The sequence below is a fragment of the Eubalaena glacialis genome, chromosome 5 (genome assembly GCF_028564815.1).
Source record: "Eubalaena glacialis isolate mEubGla1 chromosome 5, mEubGla1.1.hap2.+ XY, whole genome shotgun sequence".
NCBI lineage: Eukaryota > Metazoa > Chordata > Mammalia > Artiodactyla > Balaenidae > Eubalaena > Eubalaena glacialis.
The window spans coordinates 123,615,580-123,638,213 of NC_083720.1; the positions used below are offsets into that span (position 1 = coordinate 123,615,580).

A 22,634-nucleotide genomic window follows, 5' to 3' on the forward strand; every position below is an offset into this window, starting at 1 on the left:
TTCCTTAAGAAGACAGCCTTGTAGCTGAGAAATAAAAATATTTCTTTGTAGCATCCTGAGGTATTCATTCATGTAGCTAATTATAATTTGTTCCTTTTTTTCCAGTTTAATAATTGCTTTTTCGTTTTGCATGAACTATGAATAAGAGGAGACATTTTTGTTATTTAATATTATATCAAAGCAGAGAAAATAAGAAATCTATGCAATGGGGAATAGATAAATAAGCCTCAATGGAACTGCCTTATTTCTTTAGGGAAAGAGAAAAAAACAGTAAGAAAAAAAAAAAAAAACAAACTCTGAATGAAGTTCAAAGCCAGGATGTATGGGGGTCACTTGAAGCATAATTCACTTCCCTTCACTAAATAATGTCCCCTTTCAGTTTCAAGATGTGGAGGTGAGAATGAATGAGATAAGCAAGAGGGTGTAAAGAATTGTTGTGTGAGGGAAGTGCTTTTCACCAAACCCCTGAATGCTATCTAGCTAGCAGATAATGATTGGGGTCTACAACCTAGTCCTGTTAAAAAAAAACCCATCCTTCCAAGGGGGAGAATAATTGTTGTTCTTCATTATTTATTATATTCCCAAGGCCCAACATAATTTTTGTGTGCCTTGGTTCTTCTGTTAGCTCCATAGAAAAGAGTACTCAAAAAAAAAAAAAAAGAAAGAAAAGAGTATTTGTGCTTCTATGTGCTTTAGACAGGCCAGGAAAGCGGCACTTGCCGGACTGTACCTTAATGCTTTGTTTTGCTTCTCTTTTTGCACACGAGCATGACTATTAAGTCTGTGTCAGTCATGGTCCCAATAGGAAACACATGGCACTCGCAAATTAGGATAATTCCAGGAGGGTTTATTTACAAAGAGACTATTTGCAAAGTGGAACCACAAAGAGTAGTGCAGTAAACTGGTTTAATAATGGTAGACCAGTTATCATTCCTAGGCCTGAAAGAAACAAGGTGGGGAACAGTTTCCAAAAAATAGAAAGAGAGACTTGAGTAGAGAAGGTCATGTCGACTGGAAGATAATTACACAACCTAAAAGTTGAGAATTATGTTTTATTCGGCAGACATTCTGAGGACTTCAAGCCCAGGACACAGCATCTCAGATACCTCTGAGAGACTGTTCCAAAGAGGCAAGGGGGGAGCCAGGATATATAGGAGCTTTTGCAACAAAGACCAGGAGTCTGAATCAAAAGCTTAGTGTTCATGAAAGAAAAACAGGTAGGTCAAGTTAAGGAATTTAACCTTTTCTATGTATGGGAAGATGCAAGAGTCTGGGCTCACTGAAATCATTCCTTGGGTATGCAGCTCACTGTCTGGGGCCAGCATCCTGCTTTTCCCCATCCTGAATCCCCTCAGGGTGCACAGTCGGGGGTGGCTGCTGCGGTTGAGGGCTTAGCAGTGGCAGCCCTGCAACCCATCTGTCTCCATCCTGAGTTCCCTCGGGGCTCACCCTCCAGACAGCTGTAATGTGATGGCTTGATGGCTGCAACAGCCTTTGTTTATGGATATGGTAGGCAGTATTTTTCATTCACAGCCACCAGAAGCTACCTCGCAGGAAGGAAGCCAAGGTCATTTCCTAACCTCCCTTTCCCCCTCTGGGCCCTCCAGCCTGCCGCCAGGGTCCCCACCATGAGAACCCAGCTAAAAGCCAGAGGACAAGGAAGTCCCTTCATGTCTTCCACAGAGCTCCGCCCCCAGGGGCGGGTGACCAAGGTGGGAAAGTGTGGAGGAACAAATAGGATCTGGCACATTTGACACAAATTCCAACACATGGAAACTAGGATCTTGAAATGCAAGTTTTTTTTTTAATGGCTTGTGATAATCAGAATAAATTAATAGCAAATACTTAGTACTTATGAGGCTTTAAGGCTTTGAGAGCCTTACTTTTTTGAATTTGAAAGGCAGGAAAAATAACTCACTCATTAGTAAGGCCTATGTCAAGGCAAAGGAGCAGATTTCTATATGCAGGGCAGTTATTTTCTTTCAAAATTGCCTTTACTTATAAACTCCTTGGACAACTGGATGGCTAGTCTGTCATGTGGCACTTAATGAACTGGGTTTTTAAAATTAGAGTATTTGTTATATATAGGTCAGTATCTAGGTGTTGGTCTCTATGGCAGGGAAGGTTTCAGACACATATGGAGAGTCCTGAAAGCATTTGCAAAGTGACACATAGGCAACTTTAGAATGACATAGTTGAAAGCAGGTATGTAAGTGCTGACACATTGCTTCCAGAATGCAAAATTGGAGATAATGATATTAGATACATCCTTGAGATGTCTTTTAGACGTGTATGGTTATATATTCCTTTTTCCTCACCTTGTCATAATGCTTTCAAATATGAACATTTAAAAGAGTCAGGTGGAACAGATACCATGAAAAGACAAGTTATAGAAGGGAGGAAACATTTACAACACTTATAAATTACAGAGGATTAAGATCCATTGTATATATAAAATCTATAAAGGACACCTACAAATCAATAAAAATAAGGCAAATAATTATAGGGAAAAAAGGCAAAAGATTTGGACCAGCACTTCACCAAAGAGAAAATTCCAATGATCAATAAACATTTGGGATTCAGCCTCATTAAACAGAGAAATGTTAATTAAAACTATGTTGAGATATAATTGCATATCAGCTCTTGGCCAAAAATTTAAAGATCGAATCATTTCAAGTATCGATAAAGATGGGAGATTTTCATACAGTTGGAGGTAAATGCTACAACCATTTTGAAACACAATTTAGCATTCTTGTTCAGTGAAAGACGTGATCTCGAAAGACCCAGCAATTCTCCCGAGTAATTATCCTAGAAAGTGATTTGCACGTGTGTTCCAGAATATGCGTGAAGAATTTCACAGCAGCAGTTCATTCCAGCCAATACCGGGAAATAATCCAAATATTCATCAAGAGTAATAGGGGTAAATAAATTGTGGTATAGTCATACAATAAATTGCTATCTGGCAATGAAAATAAATGAACCTTAGCTATATGCAACAATTTGGATAAATCTCAAAAATATGGTTGAGTAAACAAAACAACACAAAGGGATTTATAAAGTATTTATGTATTTTATATTAAGTGAAAATGTAGGTAAAAAGAAAGCCCACATTTTTTTGTTTAGGCATGCATTCTTTAGTGGTAATACTCTTAAGGAAGAAAACGGAAATCATTACAAAAGGACAATGGTTATCTTTGGTGGAAAAGGTAGGGGTTGTATTGAGGAAGAGGCTCAAAAAGGAGGTTTTCTACTGGCTAAGTTGCATTTCTTCCACAGGTGGTGGTTACACTGGTGTTAATCTGTACATATTAAACTATACACATAAGATTATGCAGTTTTCTTTCTGCTAAGAATAGATTAATGACTTTTAAAAAGTCAATTGACTCTCCATTCTCCGTGTTCTCCAGTTTGATGATTGATCCTGCCTGTCTGTCAAGGGTATTTAAATGCACTATTTTTATTTATTTTTTTAACATCTTTATTGGAATATAATTGCTTTATGATGTTGTGTTAGTTTCTGCTGTATAACAAAGTGAATCAACTATATGTATACATGTATCACCATAACTCCTCCCTCTTGCGGCTCCCTCCCACCCTCCCTATCCCACCCCTCTAGGTGGTCACAAAGCACTGAGCCCTGATCTCCCTGAAGGCACTATTTTTAAATTTCAGATTGCATTTTAGTGGCTGAGAAGTTAACATGACTAGCATAACAAAAAATGTGAATATATAGTAAATGTCCATTAGATTTGCATATTTTTTCACTTCTGGCATATGAAAGCAAAGCCATTTTTAAGGTATACGTGAGAAACCTGGTGTCATGAGGAAGAAAATCAGTGCTGCTATTAACAGTTGAATTCTAAAGAGTAAGATAGGTGAGGTGAGGAGTTAACACAAGGTATTTTGGACTAAAAAAATGAACAGGACCAGAGCTGAAGCTGGAGAAGAGAAGCATCCTGTACCCCAAGCAAACATTAGGAACCAGTTCACTAGAATTTTTTGTTTTTGCTGCTGAAAGGTTTAATCTGAGTTACTATTAATAAAGAAAATGGGAGAAGTGAAGAAGCTCCCATGGAAATGGTCGGATGCCTTTCTTTTTATAACTCCTCCAGCTGCTTTGGGAATTCTTGGATCCTTAAGAGACTTTTTTTTTCCTGCATTTTTTCCCAGGAAGCAGCAGACAGAGCATTAATCAGACCGAGTTACAGGCATCATCCTTGGGAGGTCTTAGGAGGCCAGACTTCTAGTGGGATTTCAGGGGAGCGGTTGCCATAGGTGTCGTTGCTCCCTAGAGAATTTATCCGTTCTGTATTTAAATGCAGCTCACTAACTGCCTCAATGCAGTATGCGTTTAAAAACAGAACAAAACCAAACAAAAAACAGGTGAATTTAGTACCTGTAATAACCACAAGATCATACAGTTATGCTATTGAATTTTAGAGTGTATATGTACAAATCCTTTTCTCTTCTTATATATGACAACTTAATTGTAATGTAACATCATATATCTTTATATATTTTAACTAAATGTACTATTATTTTCCAGTCTTCTTGATTTCTACAAAAAAATTTGAAAACTAAAGGATGGAGAGGAAAGATTTGGTCATTTAACAACCTCTCCTCCATTTTTTTTTTTTTTTTTAACATCTTTATTGGAGTATAATTGCTTTACAATGGTGTGTTAGTTTCTGCTTTATAACAAAGTGAATCAGTTATACATATACATATGTTCCCATATCTCTTCCCTCTTGCATCTCCCTCCCTCCCACCCTCCCTATCCCACCCTCCCTATCCCACCCCTCTAGGTGGTCACAAAGCACCAAGCTGATCTCCCTGTGTTATGCGGTTGCTTCCCACTAGCTATCTATTTTACGTTTGGTAGTGTATATATGTCCATGCCACTCTCTCACTTTGTCACAGGTTACCCTTCCCCCTCCCCATATCCTCAAGTCCATTCTCTAGTAGGTCTGTGTCTTTATTCCCGTCTTGCCACTAGGTTCTTCATGAACTTTTTTTTTTTTTTTTTCTCCTTAGATTCCATATATATGTGTTAGCATACTGTATTTGTTTTTCTCTTTCTGACTTACTTCACTCTGTATTGAAAGAATGCATTCTTTCGGTCTTGGTTTGTCAAACCTTAATGTACTCAGGGATCACCTGAGGACCTTGTGAAATGCAGATTCTAATTTACAGTCTGGGGCAGGACCTAAGATTCTGCATTTCTAACAAGCTCCTAAAGGACCCCAATGCTGCTGATCCAACAACCTGGCTTTGAAGGGCAGGAACACAGAGAACAAAGGTATGGCCCCAGCTGATCCAATCAGACAGGATGCTCAGGAGGCACCTGAGATGGTCCCCATAATCTGTCTCCGTGTTTCAAAGTTTTCACTGTGGCTACTTGTCTGCGATTTTATAAGTTTTTAAAGGAAAAATAAAACATTGGGCCTAGGCCTAATTTTGTTCTGAGCTAATTGTGAGACCAGGGATCTGTTGATCAAAGGGGACCCACTTGCAGTTATAAGATGTAGTTCTGGGGATGTAATGCACAGCATGGGGACTGTAATTAACACTACCGTCTCGCATACTTGAAAGTTGCTAAGAGTTGATCTTAAGTGCTCTCACCACACTCAAAAAAGGTAACCAAAATGAGGTGATGGATGTGTTAATTAGCCCGAGTGCAGTAATCATTTCACAATATATATCAAATCATCACACTGTATACTTTAAATATGTATAATTTGTATGGGTCAGTTATACCTCAGTAAAGCTGGAAAAATTAAATTTTTTTTTATTTTGCAAAATACTTTTTCAAGTTGCTGGATTAAATTATTTTTAATGTCTTTTTTAGCCCCAAGGTCCCTTAGCTCATAAATGATAGAACACTCTGATGTGGGTTTTTGTGATGACAAATATGATCTGCCTTTTTTTCTATTTCTTAAATTTCCTCACTGTAAGTATTCTTCTTTTTCTCCTTTAATAAGGTTTCCTATTCATTTCTCAAGGACGTTGAGAAATATTTCTCTTTTGCTTTAAGAATAGCATTTAATACTCTTCTGTTCTGAGCTCTTTTTATGAATATTGATATGCCTATGAAGGCTACTAATCTATTATTACAAAACCTGTACTAAGTGTCTAGCCATATTTACCTCCCTTTTTATTTTAAAGAAAGTGAAAAAAAGCCAAAAACAGAGTCTCATGGTGCTGTAAATTTCTTTTTTTTATATGTAAAATTGTCTGAAGTCCCTGAAACATAATATAAGTACAAACTGTCATATTGTGTACCTTGGTTTGGAATAAGCTGTGAAATAAAACTTGTATAAGACAGCTGTTCTAAAATTTAGATTTTCTTAAGGAAGCAAAATTATTGGCATGGTTAATTCCCTTAAAGTAATTTTTGTTTGCTTAATTGAAACAACTGTTAAAAATTCCTTAATGGAAGATTTTCCTAAGAGTTTAGACTCTAATAAAAGCCCTAGATATGAATAAACCTGTTTATGGACTAGGACACATACTGACAACCTTAGGTATTTTTCCCAACTTTGTGGTACATTTCAGTAAAAATATTTTCCTAAATACTAATACATAACATGGTCTGTGGCCTGTACAGTTTACAATCAGAGGTTCTAAAGATAGAGAACATTTTGTAGCATCCCAATACTAGCTACCAGGGCACTTAAAACTGACCCTGGAGCCCAGATATGTCATGAGACCAATTCTGGTCAGCCAGATTCTTTGTGCGTTTCTGCATCTTTCCCATGGCCAAAGTTTCCATTGATTTTAAAAGAATTTCTCAGCAGCTACTGGGAATCTGATTGAATAGATAGAACTGGTCACCTCTTAGCCAGATATTTGCATTCCCCTGAGTTTAAACTTGATTAAAATCATTGGTTTCTCAGACATAGAAAGCAAATTTATGGTTACCAAAGGGGAAAGGAGGGGGAGGGATAAATTAGGAGGTTGGGATTAACAGATACACACTACTACATATAAAATATGAAACAACAAGGACCTACGGTATCACGCAGGGAACTATACTCAGTATTTTGTAATAACCTAGAAGAAAATAATCTGAAAACAAATATGTGTATATATATATATATATATATATAGAGAGAGAGAGAGAGAGAGAGAGAGAGAGAGGACTGAATCACTGTGCTGTACACCTGAAACTAACATGACATTGTAAATCAACTATACTTCAATTAAGAAAAAAGAAAAAAAATCGTTGGCTTCTGAGATATGGTTTTATTCCCTGTGATATGAGACTAAGGATGATTTTACTTTCAAATTATTAATGGTAATATAGTGGTTATTACACTCAGTTCTTCCGGGAATAGATGCCCGAGCTGGCTGTAGTCAGGCTCACGGCACAGTGAGATCTCAGTTGACCTGGGTCCCAAGCACCTCTGCTGTGCCGACTTCTCTGCCGTGACCCCACGGTGGGGTGCCGGAGCCTGCTTCCGTCAGCCCTGGAGAGCTGATCGTCCACACCTCTTCCCAACTACACGATCAGTTATCCCAAGTGGTAGCCTGTAGCGGGCCAGGGTGAGAGTATTTTCACCACCGAAATTGGCACCCTCTATAAGTCGTAGCTTCTCCTCCCATCCCCAACCTCTGAGAGCCAGTTGTTAGACCTTCAGTGGCACCCCGCTGCTCTTAAAGGCAGAATACTATCCAGTATGACTCAAGTCCCTGAATTTCCTTACCTGTGGTCTCATCCAGTGCCAAGAAGGAGCACCCTTATCTGAGAATGTTTGTAAGTTTCTTCCTGACAGCATCAAAGGAAAATTCACTTTAAGAAGTAGGAAAGGTGAAAGCACAACTTTTGATAAAAAGAATTTATGAAAATGCCCCTTGTTGTCCCTGTGAGTGGACTTAGCTTAGTGCTCTCAGTTTTAAACGGTTCTCTCTTAAGTGCCTGAACTCATTAGCTCCAATTAGCCTGCCTGTCTACGCAGAGGCAGAAAGAATGCCAAGTGTAAACTCATTTTAAGCACAAACGTGCATTATAATTGGCAGAAACACTCCAACTGTCAAAGAGTTTTCAGTGTTAAGATTCTAGATTTTAAATGTCTCCTTGAGACAGTAAATTCCTTAGACATCTGAGAAGATATATTTTAAAAGCTCTGAATAGTTTGAAGGGATAGGAATACTTTGGCCTTTGTTGAATAGTTATAGTTTTAATCAAGTTGCTTTACTGAATGCAAGTATGCGTGCATACGGATGTGTGTGTCTTTGGTTAAAACAGGCAGAAAAACTTTGATTAGAAAATGAAAGAGCCATCTCACAGGCAACTCCAGTGCAGATGAAGAATGTTCCACAGCTTTAACTTAAAATATCCAGAGTTGGATTTCCAAGGTATATTTTTTTTTAATTTTTACTTTATATTAAAGTATAGTTGATTTACAATGTTGTGTTAGTTTCAGGTGTGCAGCAAAGTGATTCAGTTATACAGATACATATATCTATCCTTTTTCAGATTTTTTTCCCATTTAGGTTATTACAAAATATTGAGTAGAGTTCCCTGTGCTATACAGTAGATCCTTGTTGATTATCTGTTTTATATATAGTAGTGTGAATATGTTAATCCTAAACTCCTCCAAGGTGTATTTTAAGTCAGGCCCTATGATGTGCAAAATCGTGCGTATGTGGAAAGATGCTTTTCAGAAGTCCTGTTAATAGGTCTCGTGCTGGAAAGAAGGGGTTTGGTTTCAAAATTAAAGGTGCTGTTCTTCCCTTTTATGATCTTCTGTCCATCCATCATTATTTGCTGTTCATGGGTCTTTGAATCATTGCTTGCTGATATGGTTCAAATGCAAAGATGAAACAATGAAGATATTCTCTAAATTCTACTGTCACAGGTACCTGCCAGAAGCGCTGAATCCATTCATAAACAATCCTATTCATAGGGGTTTCTTTAGTAATTATAATTCTGTTATCACTCAGTCTGTTTATAATTTTTTTTTCAGGGAATTGAGGTCCTTCACGCTTTTAAGGTAGCATGCTTCTTCTGAAGACTCTTCTATTTCAAGAGCTGTGCTGTTCTTTAATATGCATAATGTAAATAGGATGTAAATAGTACATTTATTATTTAGTACTAAATGTATTTCAATAATTATTCATCCACAAATATTCTTATGATAGTTGAGCATTATTATCCTCAGAGATTAATGTAATTACACATACAGGAAATTTATATACTAACTTTATTTCTCTGTCAGTAGCAAAGTGCTTTCTGTAAATATTCAGAAACGAATTAAATGACTCAAGGCAACCTAATGATTATCCTTCTAAAGCCTAAATACCTAGCTTGAGCCTGACTCTAGAAAAGTAAAGTGATGGTAATAAAACCCTAATTTGCAAATGACTCCCCTAATTGTTCACCCTTTCCACTCTTGACCTTCTGCAGTCTGTCCTATAGAATCAGAGTAGTATTTTTAAAGCATGAAAAAGATCACATCACTTCTTGGCTCAGAGCCCTGATTGAGTTTCCCATTGTAATTAGAATGAGGACTCTACTCTCCCAGAGCCCTCCCTTCCTTTGAATCTACCTCCCTCTTCTTTCTTCCTCCTTCAGCTACTTTTTTCAGACACTGTAACCTCAGGGCCTTTGCACTTGATGTTGCTTTGGCCTGCAACACTGTTCCCCCTTATTTTCCTCTGAACTGGCTTCTCTTCTTTAGCAGGTCTTAATCAAAGTCACCTGCTCAGAGAAATTCACCCTCACCATTATATGTAAAATACCCCCATCCAATTAACACTTTATTCCATTACCTTATTTTACTTCCATGCATACTTACTAATTTACCCATTTTGATATTTTCAATCTCATCTTGTTGCTAGAATGTAAGTCTATGAAGTGATTATTCCTTGTTCACAACCATGTCCCTCATACTTAGAATGACAGAAGATCAATACAGGCAAAGGCATCAGGGAGATGGGAGAAACGCAAATTAAAGGAACCATAGGGATTCAGATCGGCTGGATTAGTGGGTTCATGTGGTAAACATCACATCCATCTCTGAAAGAGATTCTACAGCAAAAATCTTGTTAACAATGGTAAGATTGTGAAATAGACAATGTGAAACACAAGTCTCAGATGTTGAGGAAGAAGCAGTATTTCTCAAACCTTTGATCTCAGGATTCTTTTACATTTTTAAATGCTATCTCAAATCCCAAAGGGCTTTTGTTTATGTAGGTTTTAATGACCATGGATGTTTACATTAGAAATGAAAACTCAGAAAATTTAAAAATATTTATTAATTCACTTACAATGGCAAATAATAAACCTCATTATATGTTAACATACATACTACATGCTTTTGAAAATAAATTGTATTTTGGAAAACTAAAAAAATATACTGAGGGAGTGGCGTTGTTTTACATGTGTGTAAGTCTCTTTAATGTGTGATTAATAGGGGAGAACTGCATTGTCATGCCTCAGTCTGTAGGCAAATCACAATTCTTGTAGCATCTGGAGAACTCCACTGTACATTTGTGAAAGAATGAGAGTAAAAAGTAAAATACTGTCTTAGAATTATTATGAAAATGGTGTTGACCTTGCAGATCCCCTGACTGGACCCCATTAGAGACCTGCTGATCTGGGGTGTGAGTAAGACCTAACCTGCAGGCATTTCGGGTCCCAGCTGCTACTCACATGTCACAGGATTCAGTATGCACCTGGTCTGTTAAAGTATGAGGTGCCCTCAACTTAATGAGATCGTGTCCCCAATTTTGGAAGTCAATCTTCAGAAACGTTAAATACGTTTTTCTATACAGGCAGGGTTCTTCATCAGTATTACCTTCCTAGGAAGAGCTCACAGCATTCAGTTTAACGCCTTTGCTCTTTTAAGACAACCCTGAGTGCGTCCTGCAACAGACCCTGGCCACTGCATGATAACGTTTCTTTGAGAAGAGCCATCCTTGGTTCCTGTTTGAGATGCCACAGTCACATTTCCCCCCCGCGGGGAAACTGCGAACTTTGTTTCAATTTGCCCACATTGTCTTCAGCCCACTGTAGTGGAAGTGTACTATCCTTTCAGCCCGAGCTGCAGGCAACGCAACAAAGGCGGTGTTGGAAGCATTGGTTTGGGAATACAGAAGATTCGGGTCGAGACGTTGGCTGAATACAGAAGATTCGGGTCGAGACGTTGGCTCTTTGACGTACTAGCCACGTAACCTGGGGAGAAAGTTACTTATCTTGCCGTTTTGTTTTCAGGCAGGTTGAAAGGTACTGAAAGTGTGAGCCTCAGTTTTCTCATAAGGTTGCTTTGAAGAGTAAATGAGAAGAGAAAGCAGCGAAAACTGAGTGATTAGAAACGGGTTATTTAAAGGAGTGTAAATAATGGCTCGGAATTTTTAAAGCTTCTCCAGGTGGTTCTCAAGTGCAGCCAGTGCTCAGACCCAATGATGGAATAAATTAGTAGATACTTTGGTGGAATTCCATAGAGAAAGAAACTAGGGTGATGACAGAATGGAGCTACTGAAATATCCCAGTTTTGCCTGAAGACGAACACAGCACTTCATCGGATAGCTACATCAAAAGCGCCTTCCCTCTGTGCCGGTATACACCGTGATATTCCAATTTGTCAAAAAATATGCTTTGTGGGTTGATTATATAAATCAGTTGATCTTTACCCAGGGCTTGGTGATCTTCTTTTGACTGGGGTTACAAAAGCCTGGGTTGTAAATGATCTCTTAAAATACTAAGTGATATCGCAATAATTTTGTTTTAAAGCTACCTAGAAATTATTTAGCCTTACAGCGCTGGGACTAATAACTTTCACTGAGCAACAGATTAATAGACATGTGCTTGTGTTGATATGAGTGTTCTCTGTCTAAAGGCTCGTTCATTAACTCATGACTGTGGTCTTAATTGGAGGCTGTTAATACGTTAAGGACGGTGTTTTTGAATCTGGCAATGTGATAAATTGTGTCTGTTTCTATTCCCTGAGGCCAATAGATTTTTGGTTTTTGAAACTCATTAAGCAGCCCTAGGGAAGACAATTAAAGTCACCACCAGCGTGGGCTCAGAAAGGCACACCACCGTGGAAGGGATGCAGACTTTGAAAGCAGACCATTTCATGTCTGATCTGCAACTTGCTATTGAAGTGAGCAAATTACTCCAGTTTTCTGAAACTGAGTTCTCTCATCTGTAAAATGGGCCAAACAAGAATAATACAGCACAGAACTATAGGAATTGAGTGAGATAATACAAGTAAAAAAAATTAATACATGTGCCTCTGAAATAATTAACCTATAGGCGAAGAAAGTCTAGTTATTTCCTTTGATTCCATTATCCTTATTTATCAATTATAAGTTTGTATTATTTCTTTCTAGGGTAGCGCATATTCAACCCAGGTCTAGTGCTGGGATCAAGAGATCAGTTCCCACTGACTCTCTCTCCATTTTTCAGAATGATGGTACAGTTATTTTTGTATATTGGAGCTGTGGAGAAATAGAGGAAGGGGAATGAAAGCAGTAATGGAGGTTTAACCTGACCAAAAAACTATTAATATGGATACATGATATTTGAGTCGAATGCTCTGTGTATTGAAATGTTAATAATATTCTCATGTGAGGCTTTGGAAGTCAGCAGGAATAGAATTCTCAACTTATAATGAGCAGCTGTTTAGCAAATTATTAGTTAATATCTTCAGTGCCTCTAAAACACTTTTTAGATTCTGTTTCTGCAGTGCAGAGAGCTCCTTTATTCTTTACCTCAGTTTTAAAAATAGCTAAATATCTATTAACACTGAAAAAAAATTTTGGTTTTAAATTGTACAGCTCTTTGGAGGTTTGTCCTATTTGTTTTAGGTGAGTGCCCAGGACAAGACTTGACTCTATGCAAGTGTAAGATACCTGATGGGGTCTGACCAGTACTGCCTTTCCCAGCCTAGTGTCCCTTTCAGGAGGATCCAGAAGTAAAGAGTACGAAAGGCAGAAGAGTTTATGCTCAGAACGGAGATAGAGAGACCTCTTTGACTTCATGAAAACTAGACCTCAGTTTTAGCATCTCCTATTTTCAGTAGAGCCTGTATCTTTCAGTGACTCTCTGACAAAGGAAGGGAATGTCTAAAGATATTTTTGCTCTTCAGTATTTTTTCACCTGCCTGTAATAGATCTCTGTAAGAGTTGGAAAGGGAAATGGAATAAAATGTGGGTAATGGCAGGGATACCCAGAGTTATGTGACTCTGAAGCCACATTTGCTGTCACCATTAACTTAAAGAACCACATGACTCCTATATGACTGGTAGAATTTAGTATAATGGCACATTCATATAGTGAAATTAGTAGTCTTAAAGGGCCACCAATTAAACATAAAGGGACCGATGTGACCAGAGGGCTGTGGTGTGAACATCATTGCCTTAGAGAAATGGAAAACTTCTACGATTAGATGCATCCAAAGTAAGAGTGCTTACACTTTTCTTACAGTGATCTCATTTGGCTTGGGAATCTCTAGAATGTTCTTGTGTATATCTTTCGCATAATACGTTTTGACATGTGAAAGGTGATCACGTTTACCTAAAGTAAAGATCAAGATAGCACGTCACACTCAGTAATTATTGGATCATTTTTAGATAGTGCTCAGGCTTCAGGGTTAACTCCGCTTTTACGAAGAGAACCACCTGTAGTTATCCATTTGTAACTGGTGTATCGAAGACTTAACAGCGCAACACGTAATGACATCTTTTCCCCTCTCCAATCATGTTTAACTACGACATTCTGTTGAGTATCATTGTTCATCTCTTAATCACGTTTGGAAGATCCCTTAGCTTCGCAATAACTTTCAGCTATTACAAAGGTTAGTTTGGGTAGGATGTGGCAGTTGGAACAAGCAATGTTCCCTCTGACGCCACCTAGAAACAAGCCGAACGTGTTATAACAATCACGTTTGAAAACATCATCAAGCTGTGACAGTAATAACACGAGAAACTAAAATTCCAGAGGAGAGGAGGACGTTTCAGAGTGGAGCCATCAGGAGCCTGTGGAGTTTTCCTCTCCGGGCGTTTGGTGATTAGGTTGAAGAACAGGCATTTGCCTGGACGTGGGGCTGCTGCTCCTCAGAAGAAGAGAAAGTAGCAGAGCTTTCAGCTGTTGTGTTGGATGGACTGAGAAACTGAGACTTCAGGGACCTCAAATCAATGGGCACTTTTTCTCAGAAGAGAATCGCTGAATCCTGACCGTGGCAGGAGGCGAAAGAACCAGGCCAAGAGCTTATAAAAAGCAGAGTGAAGCCTCCCACGGTTTCACAGTGTTTAGGAAACCAGGGAAAGGAACCAAAACCAGGCATGAGCCACAGCCCTAGAGGGAGTGTTGAATTGACAATGAGGGACTAAAAAGCCATTTCTCACCTGGGGGCGATTGCAGATTCTCTCTGTAGCTGGAAGTCTGAGTATCCGTCTTTGCTAAACACAAGGTGGCAGCTGCAAGGCCCAGAACCCAGCAGAGATTTTGGTTTTCATGTGTAGCTGAAATGACAAACTTGGAGACCAGAAGGGACTCAAACTCATGGCTGGTCTGTCTCTAAAGACATTTGCCAGACGTTGAAGCTGAGGCCCAGTACAAAAGCGGTACACTGAGACATCTAAGGATCTCCAGCATCCTTTCAAGGATTTAGGAGCAAAGACCAGTTAGGCTCTCAACTGAAAGTTACGGGAGGCCATACCCTACAACACAGGTAGACTGAGTGTCTTAGTTTGCTAAGGCTGCTATGAAAAAGTGCCACAGACTGAGTGGCTTTAACAACAGAAATTTATTTTCTCACATTTCTGGACTCTGGAAGTCCAAGATGAAGGTGTTGGCAGGGATGAGGTCTTCTGAAGCTTCTCTCCTTGGCTTGCAGATGGCCACCCTCCTGCTGCCTCTTCACATGGTCATCCCTTTGTGTTTGCACCCCTGGTGTCTCTTCCTCTTCTCGTCAAGTTACAGGTCCTATTGCATGAGTGCCCCATCCTAGTGGCCTCATTTTAACTTAATCACCCTGTCTCCAATTATAGTCACATTCTGAGGTACTGGTGCTTAGGGCTTCAACATATGAATTTGGGACTGGGGGAGTGTGGGATTGGAGGTAGAGGGGTTGGGGAGGTGGAGATTCAGCCTACAACACCGAGTCTTACTAGAATTCCAGACTAGCTCTGTCCCAAATCAATCCCTGACTTGATGACAAGAGCAACCCCTTCCCCATAACATGATGTAACAAAGCATAACAAAGGAAAGACATGTCTGAAAGAAAATATTATCTGGAGCTCTACAGATGATTGACATTAAAAAAATTACGAATTACCTTCATAACCAGAAGAATAAATCCCATTCCTTATTTAAGCATGTTTAGGTGCAAATGAATATCTACCATTCTCATCTGTGACCTGTTTCACTCGTAAGTACTCTAGACCAGACCATAAACATGCGTATGAATTACATGGGAATCTTGATGAAATGAAGACTCTGATTCAGTATGTCTGGAATGAGCCTGAGATTCTGCATTTCTATAACAAGCTTCTAGGGGACAGTCCTCAGACCATCCTCCTGACCAGCTACAGACCAGTAGGTGATGAGTGTATACCCTGGAGTTTAAGAAAAATTGCCCAATAAATAATGTTTAAGATCACTTCCAGCTCTGACATTCTGTTAACTTTTTAAAAAAATCTTTTCCAAAGGAAGACTTATTCTTTCACTTGACCACTGCACAGTGCATTTTTGTGAACTTGTATAGGATTTGGAGTTAGTTTATGAGGCTCACACTCAAAAAAGCTCATTTATTTTAGAGCAGTAGTTCTGAACTTTGGCTACACATTGGAATCAAGTGGGGAGTGAGCGTTAAAAAACACTGATGCTGGAACAGACCCTTCCCTCAGAGATTCTGATGTAATTATTCTAGAATGTGGCCTGGAAATTGGCATTAAAATTATGCTGGATGATTCCAATGTGTTGTCAAGATTAAGAACAACTGTTTTAGGGTAGCACTTTTATTTGTTTATTTATTTTTACTAAAATAGTACTGGACCTGCTTTGACCACCCACCTCATTTACCAGGCCCATTTCTGGTAAAAGTAAGTAAACGCTGGTCACAGCCCACCTGCAAAGGAAGTAGGATTTACCCACAGTTGATAGTTGAAGAAATTTTTCTCGGGAATTTTTTATCATCTGGAACTAGATAGTTGCTGCTCCTTATAGACTGGGAATGTGATTTCTACTTTGCCAGAGTCTTCTCCAATCCCTATTGTCTCTTATACCCAGTTCACTTCTTTCGTTAATTTAACCTGCTTGGAGCCTTTGGGTATGTGAGTTTGTAACATTATCTCTACCATACTAATTAGTGAGATAGTAAATTAGAGATTAAACATGTTCAAGGAGAAATTTTAAATGTACTTCTCAGGCATATTTCAGATAAAAACTTCACATTGCATAGGTAGTTTTTCTAGGTTAGCTCTAAGACCCCTTCCATCTCTAATATTCTGTGGTCTAAATTGTTGGCATTTGTGCATGGATCATTTTCTCCATCCACAGTTGGAAAATCAGTATCTGAGTGGCTGATAGGTTTTAGACAGTTGAAAATGCTTAACAATTATTATTGCATATTTTGACTCTTAACCATGTTATTAGTATTGCCTATAGGAATACGATGTCTTCCTAATCTCTGAGATTGCCAGTGTTTATAATAGTGGCTGGGTCGTAATAAGTAGTTAATGCATGTTTGTTGACATTAAAATACTGAATTAGGATTTAATATGACCTATTTTGCTTCATTTCTTCATAGCCATAAACTGAATTCAAAATTTCATTTACAACCATTGGGTGGTCTAAGTTATGCTGGCCACTGAAACAAATGTAAACATCCAAATTCAGTGTCTTAGCACAATGGACGTTTAGCTGTTATCATTGTGGTGGACAGACTTCTAAGATGGCCCCACGGTACCACCCCATGTTGTACATGTTTTACATAATCTGAAGATCTGAAGTGCAAGAAGGTTTGATGCAAACGAGATTCTTTATTGCTGGATTTGAAGATGGAGGAGGCCACACGGCAAGGAACGAGGGCAGCCTCCAACAGTTTATAGCAGCCTCCAGCTGACAGCCATCAAGATAACGGGGACCTCAGTGCTAGTGCTGCAAGGAACTGAGTTCTGCTAACAGCCTGCGGGAGCTGGCAGCTGACCTTTCCCTAGACAAGTTTTCAGATGAGGATGCGGCCAGCTGCCACCTTGATTTGAGCCTTGCATGTAGGACTAGATGGGAGAGCCCGGCCATACCAGGCCTGGACTTCTGACATACAGACTGTGAACTAATAAGTGAATGTTGTTTTAAACAGCTAAGTTTGTTGTTATTTTTTACACAGCACTAGAAAGCTAACCAATCATTTGATAGCCTAATACTGGTAGTGATGGATGGTGGATGGCTTTGTTTTATGTAGTCATTCTGGGACCCAGGTGCAGCTCTGCAGTCACCTAAAGAGACAATGGAGAGGGCATTCTAGATCCACTTCAGAAAAATCCAGTTTAGATGCGGCAAACATCACTTATACGTATATTTTATTGATAGGAACTAGTTACATGGTTATCTGTCAATACAAGGCATCCTAGGAAATAAAATCCTGACTGAGCAGCTTCCTCTCCAAAAATTCATATTGTGCAAGAGGGCTAAACATTTCTGTTGCAGTCAGATTTCCATGTGTTTGAATATTAAGGCAATTCTGTATCTCATTCCAAGTGGAACAAGTAAATGTGATGATATTATATATTTTAATTTGAGATACAGAAAGAATAAGAGTAATGCATTCATTAGAAAAAAGGGATGTGTTTCAATGACACATTCATTATCAGAGATCTTATCAGATATGACAATAGCCTGAGGAAAGAATCTGGGCTTTCTCCCTGCCCCGAGGTATTCCTCCACTATTGCCAACATCTTCCACTCTGCCTTCCAGGGGAAGGTTGCTCCTTCCTCACCTACCGGTGAGGTCCAGGCCTGGACACCCTGGTGCACAGCATCATGGCAGCACGGCCTCCCCTTCTGTGGATCTGGTTACCCAACGATATCCTAGCACCACTCACCTATGAAAAATACAGCAATCACCCTCCTCCCTGGCTCAGGGCAGCTGTGCCCAGGCTCTTTGTAGCAAGGGTGACTCTTTTAATAAGTTGTCCCCCATGGGCTGGAGTGCTGTGTTCAGCCACTGCAGTGGTAGCCCAAGTAGCCTCTTGCTTGGAAACAAAGTTTATGAACTAATCTATAAGGATTTGATGAAAGAGTGTCACTCACTGTATGCTACCTGATTTTCCTTTGGTTGTTTCTTTTTTTTTTTTTTCAGGGTAAATTTAGCGCATAGAATGTTGAGCTTATGAAGTTGATGGAGAAGGAAATGAATTTGTTTTACAGGAACCTTAAGAAATATTCAAGACAGAATGTATAATTTTCTACATGACCTCTCCTAGTAATTGATCTTTCTTGCTTTATTTGATATCATAAAAATCCAGACAAAAGGAAGTTATAAGAACTCTAAATGTGTAGTCAGGCAGACATTCGTATCTTCCAGGAAGGGACAGGGGACAGGGAGGGGTATGGTGAAGGAAAACAGGGAGAAGAACTGCTAATAAGACCAAAAAAGGGAAAATGAATTCCTAAGGAAGGCCAGTAAATCTCAGGAGGCATGACATTGCCGATGAACTGAAATATTCCAGATGCTACAGTGACAGCCATTGCTTCATCCCTTTCTCACCAAGAGGTCTCAGCTAAATCTGTCCAGGGTTTATTTATGTTTTTTTTTTTTTTTAATGACATATTCCTCCCTCTGGTCCTGTCTCCCTGTCTCTCTGCTTCCTCCCGTCTTTCCTCTGTCATCTCTTCCCTCTCTCTTTTGTCTTCTTTCTTGTTTCCCCTCCCCCCTCACTTCCTCGCTTCCTCCTTCCCTTTCTCTCTCACTTCCTCCCTCCTTCCCTCTCTGTGTTAAGTACTGTTCTAAGTGCTGAAAAGATATCATACTTGTGACAACTTATGGGGTCTCTTATTAACCCCATGTTAAAGGTAGCTGACATAAAGGCAAAGGGCAACTGGCATAAAGAGGTTAAATAATTCTCCCGACGTGACTCTGGGCAGAGTTGGGATGATTCAGGGGGCTCCGATCACGTCACTCCCCTACTTGAACGCCTTGCTAGATTTCCTAGAAATTGCGTACAGCTCCGATTCCATAACATGATAGATGGACCTCTACAGCAAATGGCCCCCAACTTCTCTCCCCAAACACAGTCGGCTTTTGTCACATCCCTAGAGGCCCCCATGTTATAGCATCATCAGAATACTCACTCTTTTCCAAACACTGATGGGCTTTTACGACTCCATGCTGCATGCCTGATACATAACGCCTTGCTTGCTTTGTCGCATCCTTCTTTACCTAAAACTCTTACGCATTGTTCAAAACCCAGACCACCTCTTTTGTGAAGCCTTTCCTGACACTTACAGGCTGAACTAGTTACTCTTCAGTCTGAATGCAGGCAGGACAATGCTCACATTTCCATTATAGAATTTACGACGTTGTCCTGGATTATTCATACATTTGTCCTGCCCACCAGACTCTGAAGTCCCGAAGAGAAGGAATGGGACCTTATTCACTGGCAAACCCAATGTTTGCCACCTAGTTTGTGTTCACTGTGAGGAGGGTTTTATGATATGCAAGAAAAGCATCATCGATATGTAACCTATATGCTAAACATAAGTAGTACTGACCTTAAATATAAAGGTTTTAGAACTGTACATACATGCTGATTTAAACAAACATTTCCTATAAAAATTTGACTTTGTACAATTTAAAACTGACTTATAATTTTGTCTTTCAGTTCCTCTAAATCAAGAGCTCTGCTAGTGATTTAAACGTGCCATGATTTAATAAAATGTGATGTACATGTACTTTTCAAAAATACTTTTATTATGTAAAGTGAAATTCATTCTCTCTCTCTCCTTCACACACAAACGCACACACACGCACACACTGGATATGGCAAACCAATCTGTGAATATATTTAGACTTTTTCATAGTATACACCTTTGTGTTAAAAATCTTTTTTTCTATATAGTTTATTCATATTTATTTAACATTTAAGATATAAATGTTATACTGATAAAATCAATTTAAATTTAGGAGTTTAATGACTATGTTGCAGGAATTGTCACTATTATTCTACCTTTGTCCAACATTAGATTGCATAGTCTACACACACACGCACACACACACACACACACACACGCACACACACACTATATGCAGTCCTACATATGTTTAACAGTTTCGGACTTCTTTCACTTTATTTCTAAATTCATGCATATCCCTTTGGATAGTGTTATTTGGACGTCAAATATTTTCTTAAAATGATATATAAATACACACATATACATTAGTGTATGAGTTGCATGTATGTGAATATTTATTCACTGTATATATAGTTCATTCTGGTATATATATGTATATATGTATATAGTGTTATGTATATACACACACTATGTGTATAGTCTATATAAATATATACATATATGTATATATATGCACACACACATACTGTATTTATATATCCCTTTGGATGACATTATTTGGATGTCAAATATTTTCTTAAGATGATATATAAATATACACATATATACATGTGTGTATTAGTTGCATGTATGTGAATATTCCCTATATATGTAGTTCATTCTGGTATATATATATACATATATGTGTATATATATATGTATATATATATATGTATATATGTATATAGTGTGAGTGTATATACACACACTATGTATATAGTCTATATGTGTATATATACATATACTATATTTATATATCCTTTTGGGTAATGTTATTTGGATATCAAATATTTTCTTAAAATGATGTATAAATATACACATATATACGTGTGTGTATGAGTTGCATGTATGTGAATATTCACTATGTATATAATTTATTCACTATGTATATAATTTATTCTAGTATACATATGTATATAGTGTGTGTGTATATACACATGCTATGTATATAGTCTACACACACACACACACACACACACACACACTGTATTTATATAGTCTATGTGTGTACACACACACACTATATGGTCCATTACAGCGTGCTATGTATTAATATCTAGTTTCCAAGCTTCCTCATCCTTTGAGGCCAGCTAGTGATTTCCAGATAATGAGACTGAAGGGTACCTCTGAACATTCTGGACCAAAGAACGCTAATGCAGCTACCAACCTGGAAATGCTCTTAAACAGTGAGCTCTCTGTCATGAAATCCTGAGCCTAGCGTGTTCTGTAAATTGTGTTGTTTACTCTGTTGGGATCTCTCCTGTCATTATTTTGTGTGACAAAATAATGGTGAACAATTTTGAGTCATAATGACTGACAAATTGTACAAGTGATAATGCTGGATCTGTCATAAAGAAACAAAGAAGTATGATTGCCCTTGCTGCACCTCCAAAGGGATTTTGTTAAAATGACCCCCTAAAATGTTGATCCATTATATGGTCCTGGCTTCCTCTCTCCCATCCCTCCCCGCTCTGCTCTCCAGTTAAACACAGTGTTCTTGTATGTCGCTGTGTATTCATTTAACTTGCTTATCTCATCCTTACTTCAAATTTAGATATACTAGATTTAGGTTTTATGTTTTCTTCCTGATTTTACTAGCTTTTTCTTAAGTGAGAAAGATAATTGTGACTTCTTTTTATCGGAAACATCTTTTTTCTTAGAGAATCATAGACTCGTAACTATACGTTAGGGTCAATATCCATGGACAGGGAAGAGCACAGGTAGTTTGAAAGGTCCCCAGGTAATTCTAATGCACAGCCAGGGTTGAGGATCACCACCCACTAGAAGAAATATGTCTACTTACCATCTAAGGAGTTGATTTTTCACCTGGAATGCTTTTTAAACATATGAAAAGCTTCCCCGAATGACTAATTATTTTACACTATTATCCTCTCCCACAATTGAGAATTAGTTTTCAAAGGAATCTAGTTGATGGTATATCACAATTTGGCCCAGAATTCTCAAGAGAGAGAGAGATCCTAAAAGAGAATAAATATTTATAAGCATTCATGGAATGACATTCTCTATGCCAACTCTGTCCTTTCCCTGGAATGTTGAATGAGCTTTGCTTTTCAAGGAGATGAAAAGTGATTCACCTAAAGCCCAGATATCTCTGTATTTGACAGGGAGGGATGGGATGAGCTCTGTCTACTTAAGAACCTCAGGAAGTTCAGGAACTATAAAAGGATAGCGTCGTTGTTGCCCACAGTGGATGTCATACACAGGTACCTTCAGTAATGATTAACCACAGAGTCTGAATTGACGTCAGATGAGGGAAAATGCAAACAGCACCTGTGTGAAGCTTCTGCACTGGTTTCTACTCCAAAGTCATACAGAAAATGTTTGTTTTTCTCCTTAGGTTAGAACCAGTGTCCTCCCTGAACATAAGGATCCCCCGCCAGAGGTTGGGGTAAGTGTTTCTTTTGTTTCCAAAAGGCACACACATCACTTCTAAGCTAATCGTTTGGGTTTTCTCTGGCCTCCTGCCTGCTAGCTGACAAATAAAATTGAGTTAACTTAATAGGGTGTGACCATGCAAGGAGACACAGTCACATATTCGCGGAATTGCATG

The 22,634-nt window shown here is 38.6% G+C and overlaps 1 protein-coding gene across 6 annotated transcripts in view; it reads left to right on the forward strand.

The window, feature by feature from the left end:
* INPP4B (inositol polyphosphate-4-phosphatase type II B) overlaps nt 1-22,634 on the forward strand; it is a 752,704-nt gene that overhangs the window by 481,518 nt on the left and 248,552 nt on the right. For 5 of the 6 annotated variants that reach the window (XM_061192573.1, XM_061192572.1, XM_061192579.1 and 2 more), the window contains one exon: nt 22,422-22,472. The exons of the other annotated variant lie outside the window; for it this stretch is intronic. In XM_061192573.1, the coding sequence (XP_061048556.1) occupies nt 22,422-22,472 (51 nt within the window). The remainder of the gene's footprint in view (nt 1-22,421; nt 22,473-22,634) is intronic. 6 annotated transcript variants of the gene reach the window in all.